Below are 16,046 nucleotides of genomic sequence, written 5' to 3'. Positions count from 1 at the left end.
GACACAACTTAGCGACTGAACAATGAGGATACAAAAAGAAATTTAGGGGGCTAAAATTGTAATGGAGTTCTCTTGTACTTATCTCTTAGCAGTTCTATAGAGATTTTCCTTTAACACTGCTGCTGCTGCTAAGTCACTTCAGTCATGTCCGACTCTGTGCGACCCCATAGACGGCAGCCCTCCAGGCTCCCCCGTCCCTGGGATTCTCCAGGCAAGAAAACTGGAGTGGGTTGTTCCTTGATGATATGTGTACTGAGTATTGATGAGATATTTTTTCCTCCCCAGACAACACTACAAACTGATGAAGTTAAAAATGTGCCTTGTGGAACAAGGTAAGCGTTCCCTTTGCTTACCAGGGTCCCTTTGATTCAGATGTAGTTTCTGTTCATAAGCTGTAGTCACTTAAACATCTTTCAGATAGGCGTGATAGTAACCCAGGGAAATTTCTCTTCTGAGCATTATTTGAGAAAAGCCCTGCCTCCAAATAGGAGCTTTCTGTCTTAGGAGTCATTTTAAACTGATAGTAACAGTTTAAAATGGAATTAGCTCACCATATCAAGTATAGTATTAAATGCCATCTAATTTAGAGTTTCTGATTTAGTAGGTCTGTAATGAGACCCAAGAATTTGCATTGCTAGCAAAAGTTCCCAGGTGATGCTAATACTGCTGGTCCAAAGACCATGTTTAGAAAATCACTGCCCTAAAGAGTTTTGGGGCAGGAAAGACAGGCAAGGCCCAAAGAGTATAATCAGTACATTGCATTGTATCAAAGGAAGAGTATAAAACTCAAAGTATGTTTTAAATTCTGTATTTTAAATGATTAATATATCACTTTTAAAGCCTATGAAAGAGGCTTTGACATCTGTGGAAGGACAGGAATGCTTTTAAAGAGGGAGCAGATTCTCTCTGTTTTAAGTTAAGGCATTTGATACCAAGTTCTCTCTAGGTCTAGCTGTAACTCTCTTTTATGGATTCCCTTCAGAGATGACTCAAAATTGGCAGCTGATGAGATATTGGGTAAATTTTATTTTTGTCTTCATGCTTTTCTATGTTTGTCAGATTTTTTGCCTGTGAGCAGGTATTATGCTTTTTTATCAGAAAAAAATGTTATTGTAAGTTGATAGAAGGGCTTAATTGTATAGTTTCAAAATCTCTTAACTTCAAGTTTCTTAAACTGAGGTTCACATGTCCTTCAGGATGTGTGCTGGTAGGCCAGGAAGTATAGGAAACCATTAATTAACAAGAGCTATCTTTCTGGAGTGCCAATTTTACTTCACATTTTGGGGGGAAGTTTTTTTTTTTCATATTAGAGTAAATACAGATGAAAAGTAGATTAAGATAGGGCAGGAAATCAAAAGAATTTCAGTTCATGGCTGACCTCTGTACCTCTTGGGAAACCATTTTATCTGGTTCCTTGTTGGAGAAGTTTGAGGAATGCACTGCTTTAGCTGTTGGCTTCAGTTAATAAGGGCAGAGTGCTAAGCAGCTCTAGGTTTTAGGTCCAGTCTTCCTGTGAGCTCATCTGATAACAGCATTTACAAAGGAGAGCCTTTGGTTATGAGAGGAACCAGGTGAGTGTGTATAGGGGTCATTTGAGTAGTGATTAATGAGGTCGTTTCAATCAGTAATATATCTTTAGATTTTACTTCTGAATTTCTATCATGTGGGGTTTGTTGGATGATGTGGGATTAATCTGGGACTCTAATAGTTTGTATTTGGCTCACATTTTTCCATTTCTCTGTTTTTAGTGGTGGGGTCATGATCTATATTGACCGAATAGAAGTGGTTAATATGTTGGCCCCTTGTGCAGGTATGGTACCCATCTATTCTGTTAGAGTTATAATCAGAGTATTCTGTAACTGAGAGAGTCCCTGAAGAATAAGAGATTCCCTAAGGAAAGTTTTATGACTTCATTCATTTTTTATCTCTCTATATATAAAATAATCATTGGAATATTTTCCATTCTTAGGGAATGGTGATAGTGATAGGTCACAAATCCTGGACAGAGTTAACTTTCTGCAACTGTATGGGATACTCTGAATTGAGTGTATTTAGCAAGATAGTCATTGATTATTAATAGAATTCCTAGAAAGTGGCATTTCACCCAATTAGGATGAAAAATAATTTCCTTACACATTTAAAGTCTATAACTGATCAGTTCCTTGACCACATTGATTTGTGACCACCAAAAAATCTTTTTTAGCTGAGATTTGCTATAACTTGCAATCTGAAAGTCCTCAGTGTGGGGAAAACATTTTCTTGGTAATAGATGAAAACCCCCAGAGATGGAGTACTGTTCAAATAAAAAAACTGAATGAGAGTTTCTGAAGTAAGATTGGCCTTCTTTTTAATGTTTGATATTTTTTTCCCAATTTTTTTTAAAATTTTGATAAAATACATATAACAGAATTTGCCATCTTTACCACTTTTAAATATTCAGTGGGCATTAAATACATTCACACTGTTATCACCAACATCCATCTCTATAACTCATTTTCATCTTGTAAAACTGAAACTGTCTACCCAGTAAACAGTAACTTCTCATCCGCCCCCTCTCCCAGCCCCTGGCAACCACTGTTTCTGTCTTTCTGACATTTCTGTGTACTTTCTGTCTCTATGAGTTTGACTACTCTTAGGTACCTTATAAATGGAATCATACAGTGTTTGTCTTTTTGTACTGGCTTATTTAACACTTAACATAATGTCCTCAGGGTTCATCTGTGTAGCAGCATGTCAGAATTTCCTTTCTTTTAAGGCTGAATAATATTCCACTATATCTATTCATCTGTTGATGGACAGTTAGGTTTCTTCCATGTTTTAGCTATTATGAATAATGCTGCTATGACCATGGGTATACATGGGTGTCTTTGAGACTTTACTTTGAATCAAAAGATCTGCTGCTTTCAGAAAACCTATATAAGTTATTTCTCCAAAAAAAGACATGCAGATGCTCAATAGGCACGTGAAAAGATGCTCAACATCACTAATTATTAGAGAACTGCAAATCAAAACTACAATGAGGTACCACCTCACACTGATCAGAATGGCCATCGTTTAAAAGTCTTATAAATAACATGCTGCAGAGGGTGTAGAGAAAAGGAAACCCTCCTATGCTGTTGGTAGGAATGTAACTCTGTGCAGCCCCTATGGAAAACAATACGGAGATTCCTCAAAAGGCCAGAAATAAAGCTGTCATATGATCCAGCAATGCTACTCCTGGGCATGTACGTAGACAAATTATAATTTGAAAAGATACGCACCCCAGTGTTCATTGTAGCACCATTGACTATAGCCAAGACATGGAAACAACCTAAATGTCCATCAACAGATGAATGGATTAAAAAAGATGTGGTGCATACATATAATAGAACACTATGCAGCATAAGAAAGAATGATATAATGCCAGTTTGCAGCGGCATGGATGGATTAGAGAATATCATAGTAAGTAAAGTCAGAAAGACAAATAATGGTATGATACCAATTACATGTGAAATCTAAAATATGACACAAATTATGAAACAACAGATTTATGGTTGCCTTGGGGGAGGGTGGGTTGGGAGTTTGGAATTAGCAGATGCAAACTGTTATATAAAGGATGGATAAGCAGCATGACCCCACTGTACAGCACAGGGAACTATATTCACTATCATGTGATAAATCATAATGAAAGAAAACATGAAAAAGAATGTGTATTTATGTATAACTGAATCACTTTGCTGTATAGTAGAAATTAATACATTATAAATCAACTATACTGTAAAAAAATAAATTTTTTAAAAAAATCTGTCATTATCCTTATTACCTATTACTAAGTAGTAATACTTTTCCTTATTAAGTATTACTTATTAATAATTATCCTTACTAAAATTTGCACACATACAATGTCAGGATACTGTGTTCAGCAAAAATAATTCAAAAACATGAAGTTAGACCTTTGCCTTAAGGGTTTTTTTTTTTCCCCTTCACTTGAGAAGGCATGATACTGACCTAAAATATATATATATATATATAGAGAGAGAGGAATGTAAGGTCTTGCTGAATTTCATGTCACTGGTACAGGCACAAATAGCAAAAGAATTTCAGAACAGAGAGCAAGCTGTGTTACTATCAAGTGGATTTGGATTATATTTTTCAGCAACTAAGTATTTTCCTGTCTTTTATAATCTAGTTTCCCTGGTCACAAGGGTGTTCCTGGAGGCTCAGATGGTAAAGAATCTGCCTGCAATGCAGGAGACTCAGGTTCAATTCCTGGGTCGGGAATATCCCCTGTAGAAGGGAATGGCACCCCACTCCAGTATTCTTGCTTGGAAAATTCCATGAACAGAGGAGTCTGGAGGGCTATAATCCATGGGGTCGCAAAAAGTCAGACGTGACTAAGCAACTTAACACGTTCACTTGACTTCACTTTCTCACTTGTCCTGGTCACAGATCAGTGGAATGGACTATGATTGGAAAAAACAGAAGAAGGGGAGATATTGCTTGTTTTCTGGCGAGAGATAAAGAGGAAACTGTTGCATCACTGACTCATTTGTAAATGACCAAGAGAATTAATTAGCCACTGAGTGTTATTTGATGACCGGTTTGTGATCTGCAGTCTAGTTCTAGTTTTCTCCATAGGAAGGCCAGTAGAGCACATCTTGGACTTGAAGGGAGAAAGCAGCATGTTTTAATAAGTAGGGCATAGGTTTTGGCACGGTATAGTATGATACCCTTAGGCACATTTCTGAAATTTCTGTTTCTCAGTTTCATATTATGCAAAATTAGGAGATTTTTTGTGAGAATTGTGTGTTAAGGAAGTATATAAATTGCCGGACATAAAGCCTGGCCCAGAAATGTTAGCATCCTTCCCTTCTAGCCTAGCATCTTTTTTTTTCCCTCAACCTTTGAAAACTGCCTTTTTGAAAATGGCCTTTTGGAGCTACTTCCCTCTTTCATCTCCACTGTTCTTCAATTAGTTCAGGTTCTATTTATCTAAACTTTTGCTTTGCAATCATTGCTTCTTTATACTTGCCCTGCCTCTGATTTCTGTGCCTTACAGTTCATTTTTCACTCTGCTGCCAAAGTACAGTCTGATAGTGTCATGCCCTTATTCAAAAACTTTGACAGTTCCTTATTACCTTCAAGATAATATACACTGTCCTTAGTATGGAACTCAAAGTTTGCTTACTAGAATTGCAAATGCAATAATATGTGGAATATTAAGCACATTAAGGAACACATCAAGGCTTAGAGTTGTGTTCCATGTTTTCGCGGTTTCATTGGCACTTCTTGTGTATATTTTATAACTAACTTTGACCTTGGCTGAATTAGAGGATACACAGGTAACATGAATTGTACCTTTCTTCCAGTGTTTGATATCGTGAAGAACTACACTGCAGATTATGACAAGACCTTAATCTTCAATAAAATCCACCATGAACTGAACCAGTTTTGCAGTGCCCATACACTTCAAGAAGTTTACATTGAATTGTTTGGTGAGTCTTATTTGTTTTAAATATATGAATAACCAATCAGAAATCTTGTTCAACTTGTTTGTGAAGGCTATAATAATATTAGTAATGTGTTATTTGTGCATTTCTTCTGAATTTATAATAGAGCAGTTGTATTTAAAACATTCTTTATCTGAAGTTGAAAATTTCTTTGCTTAAAATTGCTTAAATTAAGCAAATTGTTACTTAAGATACTTTAAAAATGATAACCATTTTCTGAAATGTATAGTGTATAACTTGGTACAGATTGGAAAAAGATATATTTCTTACAATATTCTATTTATGCCATGATAATCTACTAAAAATTAGCTTTGCTTGTGCGCTCTCAGTCTCTTCAGTTGCGTCTGACTCTGTGGGACCCCATGGACTGTAGCCCGGCAGGCTTCTCTGTCCATGGGATTCTCCAGGCAAGAATACTGGAGTGGGTTGCCATGCCCTCCTCCAGGGGATCTTCCCAACCCGGGGATCAAACTTGTGCTTCCTGCAGTGCAAGCAGATTCTTTACCGTCTGAACCACCAGGGAAGCCTAAGAATACTGTGGGTAGCCTGTCCCTTCTCCAGAGGATCTTCCTGACCCAGAAATCGAAACAGGGTCTCCTTCATTGCAGGTGGATTCTTTACCAGCTGAGCTACCAGGGAAGCCCAGCTTTGTTGCTATTTTAATAGATAATTGGGGGAATTTAGAACCTGGGTCTTGCAGTTTCCCAAGACTCACCTCCACATTTGATGAGGACTAGCAGGACTCCATATAATTATACTCACAGCTGAGATGTACTACAGCAAAAAGATACAGAGCAAAATCGCAAAAGGAAAAGGCACATGGTGAAGTCTGAAGAAAATCAGGCACAAGCTTGCAAGAGTCTTCTCCCGTGGAGTCATGGAGGATACACTTGATTACTCCAGCCTTGAAATGTGGCAGCACATGTGAGATGTTGTCTGCTGGAGAAACTCATTAGAGACTTTCTGCCCAGAATTTTTTCTGGAAGTTGCTCATGTAGGTACCCTCTGCCTAGCATGTATCAATACCAATATCCCAGATTTCCAGAAGGAAAGTAGATGCTCAGCATAAAATACATTGTTTGAATAAACAATTTAGGCTCAGTGAAGTCATTCTTCCCAGTTCTGGGGGTTGTGGAAATGAAATGCTCTCCACATCCACAACCCCAGGTGACAGTCAGAGACCAAATTGCAAATAGGCCTTTCTAGGAGAGTAGTTTTCAGGCTCGCTATGCTAATTCTCTTATGTACAAGTTACTTTTCATTTGTGATAGTGAAAGTTCTGGCCAGGGGTTGGGTTGCTGCTATTGGCTGCCTACTTCTCTCTCCTGGAATTATTAGTGAATTTCTTAGAGGCAGATATAGAAATGGTTTATCAGTGTAGAAATCTATCAGTTGATTCCTCGTTGATGATTACGAACTATTGGAATGATGTTTGAGAAAATTTTGCCTTTTCTTGTCACACTACTGGTTATTTAGTAATGGGGAAAGTACTGATGAGGTGGATAGAAAAATTTGTGAATTATAAAGTCAAATGAAGTGACATCTTTATTCTTGTATGCTTTAAGAACTTTCTCGTGAGGCTTTCCCCCTCCCTCCCTCTCTCTAAATCTAAAATAATCAGCTGAGTTCCATAGAAATGAAATTTAGTTATTTGAGAATTTGGATAAAGATTGACTAAAGATAGAAATTTTTTTTTCTTAGAGAACCAAGACACATATTAAGTCACAATACTGAATTAAGACATAAGAAACCTAGATCCTCCATTTATTAGATAAACATCAATGGCTGCTTGTCGTCTTTCCTCAATTTCTTTGTCCAGTAATTCCTCACACTTTTTCTCATTTGTATATATATTTATTTGTTTTCATATGTGTGTGACATGGTTCAAGCTCTATGAAAGAATAATACCATGGAAACTTTAGATCTAATAATAATTAGTTTTGTTTTAGTGCTAGCACAGTGTTAAGACTGTTTTTTTTTGAGTGTCATGAGCTCTCTTGTTCTTGGCTTCAAAAACAGATCAAATAGACGAAAACCTCAAGCAAGCTCTGCAGAAAGATTTAAACGTCATGGCCCCAGGCCTCACCATACAGGTAAGCCCTTCTCCTAGGGAAATTCTTTGGGAATTTTGAGAGCTTTGAATTTAATTGTCCTTGAATAGGGCTGTTTATTCAACAGTTTTTTAACTGAAGTGCTTTGGTAATTTATAGTCTATCTTTCTCAGTTTAACTTTGAGTTATGGGTAGCATTTTTTTCTGAACTCTTGGAACAGATAAGCTGAAGTTCTTACAGGAAATAAAATCTGTATACTGCTATGTGTGAGGCATTATTAAGATACAGTAATGGTATTAAGTCAGTGTAAGACTGATGCTTGCTGTCAGTAAGATTATGAAAAAGAATTTCAAGTATAAATTTCGAACAATAATTCCAGACAAAGTAGATATCCCAAAGTATTCATTGACAGATGGAATTGACTGGATGACTGTTGCTCTAAGAGTTAAAAGAACATTTCAAGAAAGTCTGCCTGGAAATAACTGGCTTGGAATTTTGATAGATTTAGAAGAATTAATAGGATTTATATGAGGGAAAGGAATAAGGAAGGTATTTCAAGTGGATGGACTGACCTGAGTAAAAGCAAGGTAACAGATGAATTTAGTGGTGGTGTGATGGTGGAAGTGGCATTGGGAGATAGAATAGTGAGAAAAACTGCTTTTGGGGGTCAGTATTTTTTCAGAGTGGGTTGAAATCCATTATTAGGTTCTAAAATCACTTTTAGTGGGTTATGACTAGCCTTATTTAAAATGGAATTGAAGGAAAAGAAACCCAGGCACATGGCTTGTAGTAAGTTTTAAGTATCATTCTGTGAAACTTGTTTGATGTAAGTGTGTGGGGTAGGTTTTATTGTGGGTGTCACTGTAAGATGGCTTTTCTACTGTAGAAATGCTCAATAACATTGGAAAGCAGTGACTCTGGGTCTGGATTATCAGAGAAGTGGTGAATATGACTTCTCTAATATGCTTCCTCAGTTTCTAGATCATACTGCTTCTAAGAAGTGTACATTCACTCTGAGTGGTCAGGTGCAATCTCATAAACAAGTCCGAGGGTATTATTTCCCTTGTTCTCCCCCTTGCTGTGTCATTCTCTCTGCTGGCTGCCTGAGGGGAAGCTGCCCAAGTTACAGGGTCTCTTGAAATGTCCAGAGCTAACTTTGTAAAACCCTTTTGGTTGTTCTGGAGTAGCTTTTCAATTTTAAAGATAATGTGAATGTCACAGATTCCTACATTCTGCTCAAGTTGTTACTAGGAGATCTAGCTCATTCTTCTTTACAACCCCTTATAGTTCCTTGCCTTATATTACATAACTATTTCTCTATTGTTTCCAATTTGCCTTTAATAAACAATAGTGTAGTGAATATTCCTGACACATCTCCTTGTATGTACAATTTATCTTTCAAAGTGGCTATATAAATCTGCATTCTTACCAGCAGTATTTGTGAATACTTGTTTCTCCACAGCCTCGTCAACATGTGAAGCAGTCAGTCATGCTGATTTTTGATGCATGGATACATGTGAAGTTATTGAATATCACTCTTTGATTTGCATTTCATTAGTTGTTAATGAGGTTGACATCTTTTTATTTAATCTTTGTCCATTTGCACTTCTCTGTACATTGCCTATTCATATTCTTTGCCCCAGTGTTGGACTAAAATGGAATCATACCCTAACCATTTTTTTCACCAACAATATGTAAGTGTCTTTTCAAGTCAGAAGTAAGATTCGCTACATCATCACTTTTAACCTTTTAATTTAATCCCTGTGGCTTTCAGTTTTTACTGTTATGTACATGTTGTGATGACTAAGCTGTGCTGGGTCTTCATTTCTTTGCAAGGACTTTCTCAAGTTGCAGTGAGCCGGGACTGCTCTTGGTTGCGGTGTGTGGGCTTCTCATTGCAGTGGCTTCTCTTGTTGTGGAGCACAGGCTCTAGGGCTTGCTGGCTCAACAGCTGTGGCCCCCAGCCTAATTGCTCTGCAGCATGGGGAATCTTCCCAGACCAGGGATCCAACCAGTGTTCCCTGCATTGACAGGCGGATTCTTTCCCACTGTGCCACCAGGAAAGTCCAGGATAAATTCTTAATTGTAGGATTGATGCGTCAAAGTGTATGCCCTGTATGGGGACTTTTTGGTACATATTGCTAAACTGCATTTCGGAAAAATTTTAGCATCTTGCGTTCTCTCATCAGCAGTGTTCATCAGCTGTTGTTTTCTGTACATTCGATTGTGTGATTGTACCCAAATAATTGACAGATACGTGTCTCTAAATCCTGTTGGAGAAAATGTGTATGGTATTTTGTGTTAGTTATTGAATATACTGAGATGTGTGTTTGCTCACTTTTTGGTTTTTATCTGTTTTTCTCATTGACTTAAACTATTTTTGATATGTTAATTGTGGCAACTCTTAAATACTCACTTTCACTTTTCACTTTCATGCATTGGAGAAGGAAATGGCAACCCACTCCAGTGTTCTTGCCTGGAGAATCCCAGGGATGGCGGAGCCTGGTGGGCTGCCGTCTATGGTGTCGTGCAGAGTCAGACACGACTGAAGCAACTTAGCAGCAGCAGCATGCTTTGAAGAGCTTTTCACCAATTTTAAAATATAAAAATCTAAATAAAATCAGAAATTAAATTTTTTCTCTACTTTTATAGTTGTATTTTTAGGTTTAAAATTTTAATTCATCTGGAATTCATTTTTAGTTGTGAGGTTGGGCTCCAGTCCCTCCCCCAGTTATTAACAACAGTAATTATTGAATAATTTATGCCCTTCTGTCTTCCTTGTTTGTATCGTATGCTAAATTTTGTTATATGGTAAAGTCGTTTTTTGGACTTTGTTCTGTTCCATTGCTTTTTCTATTTCCTGTTCTTTCATTAGTTACTGAGCCTTTCATCTTTTCACATCCAATCTGCTTCCCTCCTGTTTTTTTCTTCTAGTTAGTAAATGGTTCCCTCTTCGCCTCAGGCCAGTCTAAATGTATGGGAGGCATCTTTGACAACCCTCTTGCCCTTAACATCCAGTCCCTGGATCCTGCTGATTCTACCGAATCCACCTACAACATCTCTGCGCCTCCTTAAACCAAGTACTATCTTTACTCCAGTACTTTGGCCACCTCATGCGAAGAGTTGACTCATTGGAAAAGACTCTGATGCTGGGAGGGATTGGGGGCAGGAGGAGAAGGGGACAACAGAGGATGAGATGGCTGGATGGCATCACCGACTCGATGGACATGAGTTTGGGTAAACTCCGGGAGTTGGTGATGGACAGGGAGGCCTGGCGTGTTGCGATTCATGGGGTCTCAAAGAGTCGGACACAACTGAGCTGCTGAACTGAACTGAATGCTATTAAACATGTAGTCTAAACATTGAGGAATGCAAACAATTCTTGATGACTTTATTGTATATCCACAGATTTGCTGAATAAACTATATTTAGTAATTTTTTCGGTTAATTTCCTTAGATTTCTGTGTGTGTGTGTATGTGTGGTAAAAATACTTAACTTGAGATCTACCCTCTTAAAATTTTAAGTGTACAAAAAGAATTTTTAGTGTACATTTTTTGACTGTAGGTACAATGCTGTACAGTAGATCTCTGGAGCTATTTATTTTACTTGATGAAAACTTTATGAATTTCTCTAGAATTTTTTTAGCTATGTAATTATGCCAAAATAAAAATGTTGACTTTCCTCCTAATCAAGTATTTTTCTACATAACACTAATAACTATCTGAAATTTTGTTTATTTATATGCTTTTTGTTGTTATTTACTGTCTTTTTGACCTTTTAAAATTTTAAAGTCCACGAGCACAGTCTTGCCTTGTTTATTGCTGTATCCACAGTGGTTGAAACAAACAGTACTTGGTTCGACTAGGCACCCAATTAATACTTGTTGAGTGAACCTTCTCTGTAACATTCAGTGTTTTAATTTTTCCGTTCTCTATATTTGTACCCCATTTTTTCTTTTCTTTTTTAAAAATTTTATTTTTTTGACTTTGCTAGGTCTTCATTGCTGTGAGCACCTTTGTCTAGCTGTGGGAAGCAGAGGCTTCTCTCTAGTTGTAGTACACGGGCTTCTCATTGCCATGGCCTCTCTTGTTGTGGATTAAGGGATCTAGAGCATGCAGGCTTCAGCGTTGCAGCATGAGGGCTTAGTAGCTGGGGCTCCAGGCTCTAGAGCACAGGCTCAATAGTTGTGGCTCACGGACTTAGTTGAAGATTTCACATGTCTCCTGCATTGTCAGGCAGATTCTTCACCACTGAGCCACTAGGGAAGCCCTGCAGTTTTTCTTCTTCAACAACTACTGTGGCAAATTGAAGTGGTGAAAAAATTCTTGATTTTTTTTTTCCTATGCTATTTAAGGCAACGATTATATTATATGCTGGCTTTTGGTTTAAAGTATGTGCTTATGACCCAGGGTTCAGTTTCAACAGACACACTCATTTCATCAGCCTTTTTCCCTTTCTTCACTTACTGTGTGTGTGTATTTGACCATTGTTTTAGGGTACATTTTATTTCTTAAATCTCTTTATGAAGCAAATTATTCATGGTCTCTTATATCAATAGGTGCTTATGTTTCACATATTTGAAAATTATGAGATTTCTCAAGATTGACATGTGTGTAGTATATTCTTCAGCCTCACACAGTAAGATAGAAGTCTTCAAAAGACAGTTCTATTTCATGCTACTTTTTAAGACTAGGAAAACACGTGGCCATTGCGTCCCTCTGAATCATACTGGAGGTCACCTCTCTTTCTGGTACTCACATAGGGAAATCGGGCATCTCTAACCAATTCTGGTTCTGAATTTTTCTTTGTCTTCTGGATATGTCCTTGAGTTGTTCTTCATAACCTCACATGCTTCAACCTTCAGCATGAAAACTGAGGGTTTTTTTACCATGGTCCCCAGCTTCTTATTCCATTTCAGTCTAATTCTTATATTTAGTTATGATCATCCTCAGTTACGCACAGATCTAGCTTTTTTATGGAGGGGAGGCTGTGTTGCTTAGAAGTTTTAAAAGCTTTCTTTCAAAAGCCCTAAATGAAGACTTCATGCCTAAAAGCCTTGTTGCTTAAAAGTTCAACCAGTTTTCAGAGGGAAAAGTTACTTCCCGATCAGCAAGGTGGTATGTGTGTATATGTGTGTATGTGTGTGCGCGCACATGCAGTCAGGTGGAGGGTGGTACAGGACGTTTAGCTAGTAAAATCAAATACTTCTGAGAGGTCAGGTCCTTAATACAGAAAAATCAGCCTTCGGAACCTGGATTTCCCACATAGATGTAACCGTGTAAGCGCTTGTATGTCAACAGCACAGAAAGCGAAACTGACAATTGTTGTTTGCAGCAAAACAAAAGTTTAGTTGCAGGATCCAGCAAGGAGAGTGGGCAGCTGATGCTCAGAGGACCCAAACTCCTCAATAGCTTTAAGGGAAGTTTTTAAAGGCAACATTTGAGGTGAGGGTTCTAGGAGGCATGACTTTCTTCTGGTTAATATTCTAGAAATATTAATCATCAGTCTTCTTGTGCCAACCAATCTGGGGTCTGTGTGCTCATGCTTAGCATGTAGTCACCATCCTCCACCTGGGTGAGGGCCTTAGTTCCTGCAGAATGAGTCAGAGATATGCATCAGGTTGTTATATATATTCCTTGACCCTGTTTTATAAATTATTGTTTCTTGACTGCTTGCGTTTGTTCTTTGAAACTCAGGAAAGGCCCAGGAGACGAAAGCCTTTTTGTACAAAAAAGAAAGAAGGAACACAGAGGGGCTTTTGTACCTGGCTCTTGTACCCCAGAATTATCCTGTTTCATAGATAATTATGCCAAGGTACACTATGATTAGGGAAACTCTGTAATAAACAATGTTTGCAGAGACACGTAGACTTTGTTCTAAGGAAGATTCTAGGGAGAAGGAATGTGACCTGCTAATTGGTGTTTGTTAATTATTAATTGGTGTTTGTTTTTCCTCAGTGTTGGGCTATTTATTTGTAATCAGTACTGAGTGATTGCAGTTTAAGGAAGTGATAAATTCATTTACTTTCCACTATATTAAGTTGCATATACCCACCAGGGTTTGTTTTTGTTTTTGACTATTTCTTCCATTACAATTTACATCTTGAAATTTTGCCTTTCTTCTGTTTCTTTGACTTTCAGGTTTGAAAGGAAACAAAAGTATTCCATTTAAGAGCTTTGTGAAAGGTCTTTTAAGGAAGAATCTTTTCCCTAAAAACTTATTTCTTCAGTGGATAGAGGAAATCCATTCAGTTCAGTCCAGTTCAGTTGCTCAGTCGTGTCCGACTCTTTGTGACCCCATGAATTGCAGCACGCCAGGCCTCCCTGTCCATCACCAACTCCCGGAGGTCACTCAAACTCACGTCCATCGAGTTGGTGATGCCATCCAGCCATCTCATCCTCTGTCGTCCCCTTCTCCTCCTGCCCCCAATCCCTCCCAGCATCAGAGTCTTTTCCAATGAGTCAACTCTTTGCATGAGGTGGCCAAAGTACTAGAGTTTCAGCTTTAGCATCAATCCTTCCAGAGAACACCCAGGGCTGATCTCCTTTAGAATGGACTGGTTCGATCTCCTTGCAGTCCAAGGGACTCTCAAGAGTCTTCTCCAACACCACAGTCCAAAAGCATCAATTCTTCAGCGCTCAGCTTTCTTCACAGTCCAACTCCCACATCCATACATGACCACAGGAAAAACCATAGCCTTAACTAGATGGACCTTTGTTGGCAAAGTAATGTCTCTGCTTTTGAATATGCTATCTAGGTTGGTCATAACTTTTCTTCCAAGGAGTAAGCGTCTTTCAGTTTCATGGCTGCAGTCACCATCTGCAGTGATCTTGGAGCCCAAAAAAATAAAGTCTGACACTGTTTTTACTGTTTCCCCATCTATTTCCCATGAAGTGATGGGACCCGATGCCATAATCTTCGTTTTTTGAATGTTGAGCTTTAAGCCAACTTTTTCACTCTCCTCTTTCACTTTCATCAAGAGGCTTTTTAGTTCCTCTTCACTTTCTGCCATAAGGGTGGTGTCATCTGCATATCTGAGGTTATTGATATTTCTCCTGGCAATCTTGATTCCAGCTTGTGCTTCTTCCAGCCCAGCATTTCTCATGATGTACTGTGCATATAAGTTAAATAAGCAGGGTGACAATATACAGCCTTGACGTACTCCTTTTCCTATTTGGAACCAGTCTGTTGTTCCATGTCCAGTTTGTTGCTTCCTGACCTGCATATAAGTTTCTCAAGAGGCAGGTTGAAATCCATTAGCCAAGCATTTTTTTAAGGAAACAAGAAGCAGCTTATCTTTGACTTTGGTGTGGTGACAGGAAAAATAGGTTTTCTACTGGATCCCTACATGTGTTTGTAGGCAGCTATGTCATAGCTATTTAATATTAGTTTCATTTGAGGCACTCTTTTGTATAAGATTTTAATTTTATTTTTCAGATATACTTTGGCTTTTTCACTTTTATTTTTTAGGCTGTGCGTGTTACAAAACCTAAAATCCCAGAAGCCATAAGAAGAAATTTTGAGTTAATGTGAGTAATATGCATGGGATCTCAATATTTTTATTTTGGGTTGTCTACATATTTATCTTGCCAGTCTGGAGAAAAAAGTTATGTTTGAGATAATTACACTGGGGAGGAGTATATGTCTATCTTCTGTACTTTAATTCTAATAATACTATCTATTCTGGTGTCTTAATTCCCACTAGACTCTTATTAGTTTTCTCTTTATATATGGACATTTCAGGAGCAACTTCAGTGGCTAAAGATGCAGTTTGCTGTAGAACTGTTGTTGGAAGCCTAAGGAGCTATAATTTGGATGTGAATAATACCTTGAATTAAATATTAATAGAGGAGAGAAAGAGTCCTAGCTGTTAAGGTTGAAGAGAGTGCCTATATTTTGTTACTGTGTTATAAATGGTAAGAATAAACACATTGGTATCAAGTTTGCTTTTCCATTGTATGTGATTGTGTATCTAAAATTAGATCTGATCTTTATAATTTGCCTTTGGGGAAGCTTTGCCTGCCTTGACTCCTGGTAGTCTTCTCTTTTATGTGTCCAGGGCTGACTGGGAAGGAAGAAATTACTTGCTTGACATGAAATTAGTTTCTGAGTGCTTTAGAAGATTCCTTGTAAAGGACTACCTATTGTAGTCAAAATGTTTTTGTGTGTGTGTAGTCAAGTGTAGGGTGGTGTACAGGATGTTTAACTAGTAAAATCAGACACTTCTGAGAGATACAGTCCTTGTTACAGAAAAGTCAGCCTTCGGAATCTGGATTTCCCAAGTAAATATAACCATGTAAGGGCTTACATCCGCAGCCCAGAAAGCCAGATTCTGACAATGGGTATCATGACAGGTACTGAAAAGAAGAAACTGAAGTCTTTAGGAAACTAAAGTATTATTATTCTGTCTTCCTAAAAGTCTTTAGGAAACTTGGAAGATAGGTTAAGAGGCAAAATATGAAATGCTAGAAAACTAACTTTGCAAAAGTCAAGAATACGAAAGA

The 16,046-nt window shown here is 37.9% G+C and overlaps 1 protein-coding gene across 2 annotated transcripts in view; it reads left to right on the top strand.

Annotated features, from left to right (window-relative positions):
- ERLIN1 (ER lipid raft associated 1) overlaps positions 1 to 16,046 on the top strand; it is a 38,141-nt gene that overhangs the window by 7,108 nt on the left and 14,987 nt on the right. For both annotated transcript variants that reach the window (XR_008201424.1, XM_052660683.1), the window contains 5 exons: positions 286 to 332; positions 1,749 to 1,810; positions 5,349 to 5,474; positions 7,509 to 7,582; positions 15,013 to 15,071. Coding sequence is in view for 1 of the 2 variants with exons in the window: in XM_052660683.1 (XP_052516643.1) it covers positions 286 to 332; positions 1,749 to 1,810; positions 5,349 to 5,474; positions 7,509 to 7,582; positions 15,013 to 15,071 (368 nt within the window). In the remaining variant the exon portion in view is untranslated. The remainder of the gene's footprint in view (positions 1 to 285; positions 333 to 1,748; positions 1,811 to 5,348; positions 5,475 to 7,508; positions 7,583 to 15,012; positions 15,072 to 16,046) is intronic.

This window comes from Budorcas taxicolor, chromosome 23, assembly GCF_023091745.1.
Source record: "Budorcas taxicolor isolate Tak-1 chromosome 23, Takin1.1, whole genome shotgun sequence".
Classification (NCBI taxonomy): Eukaryota; Metazoa; Chordata; class Mammalia; order Artiodactyla; family Bovidae; genus Budorcas; species Budorcas taxicolor.
Note: the sequence above shows the minus strand (reverse complement) of the source record. Positions and strands in the feature narration are given on the sequence as shown.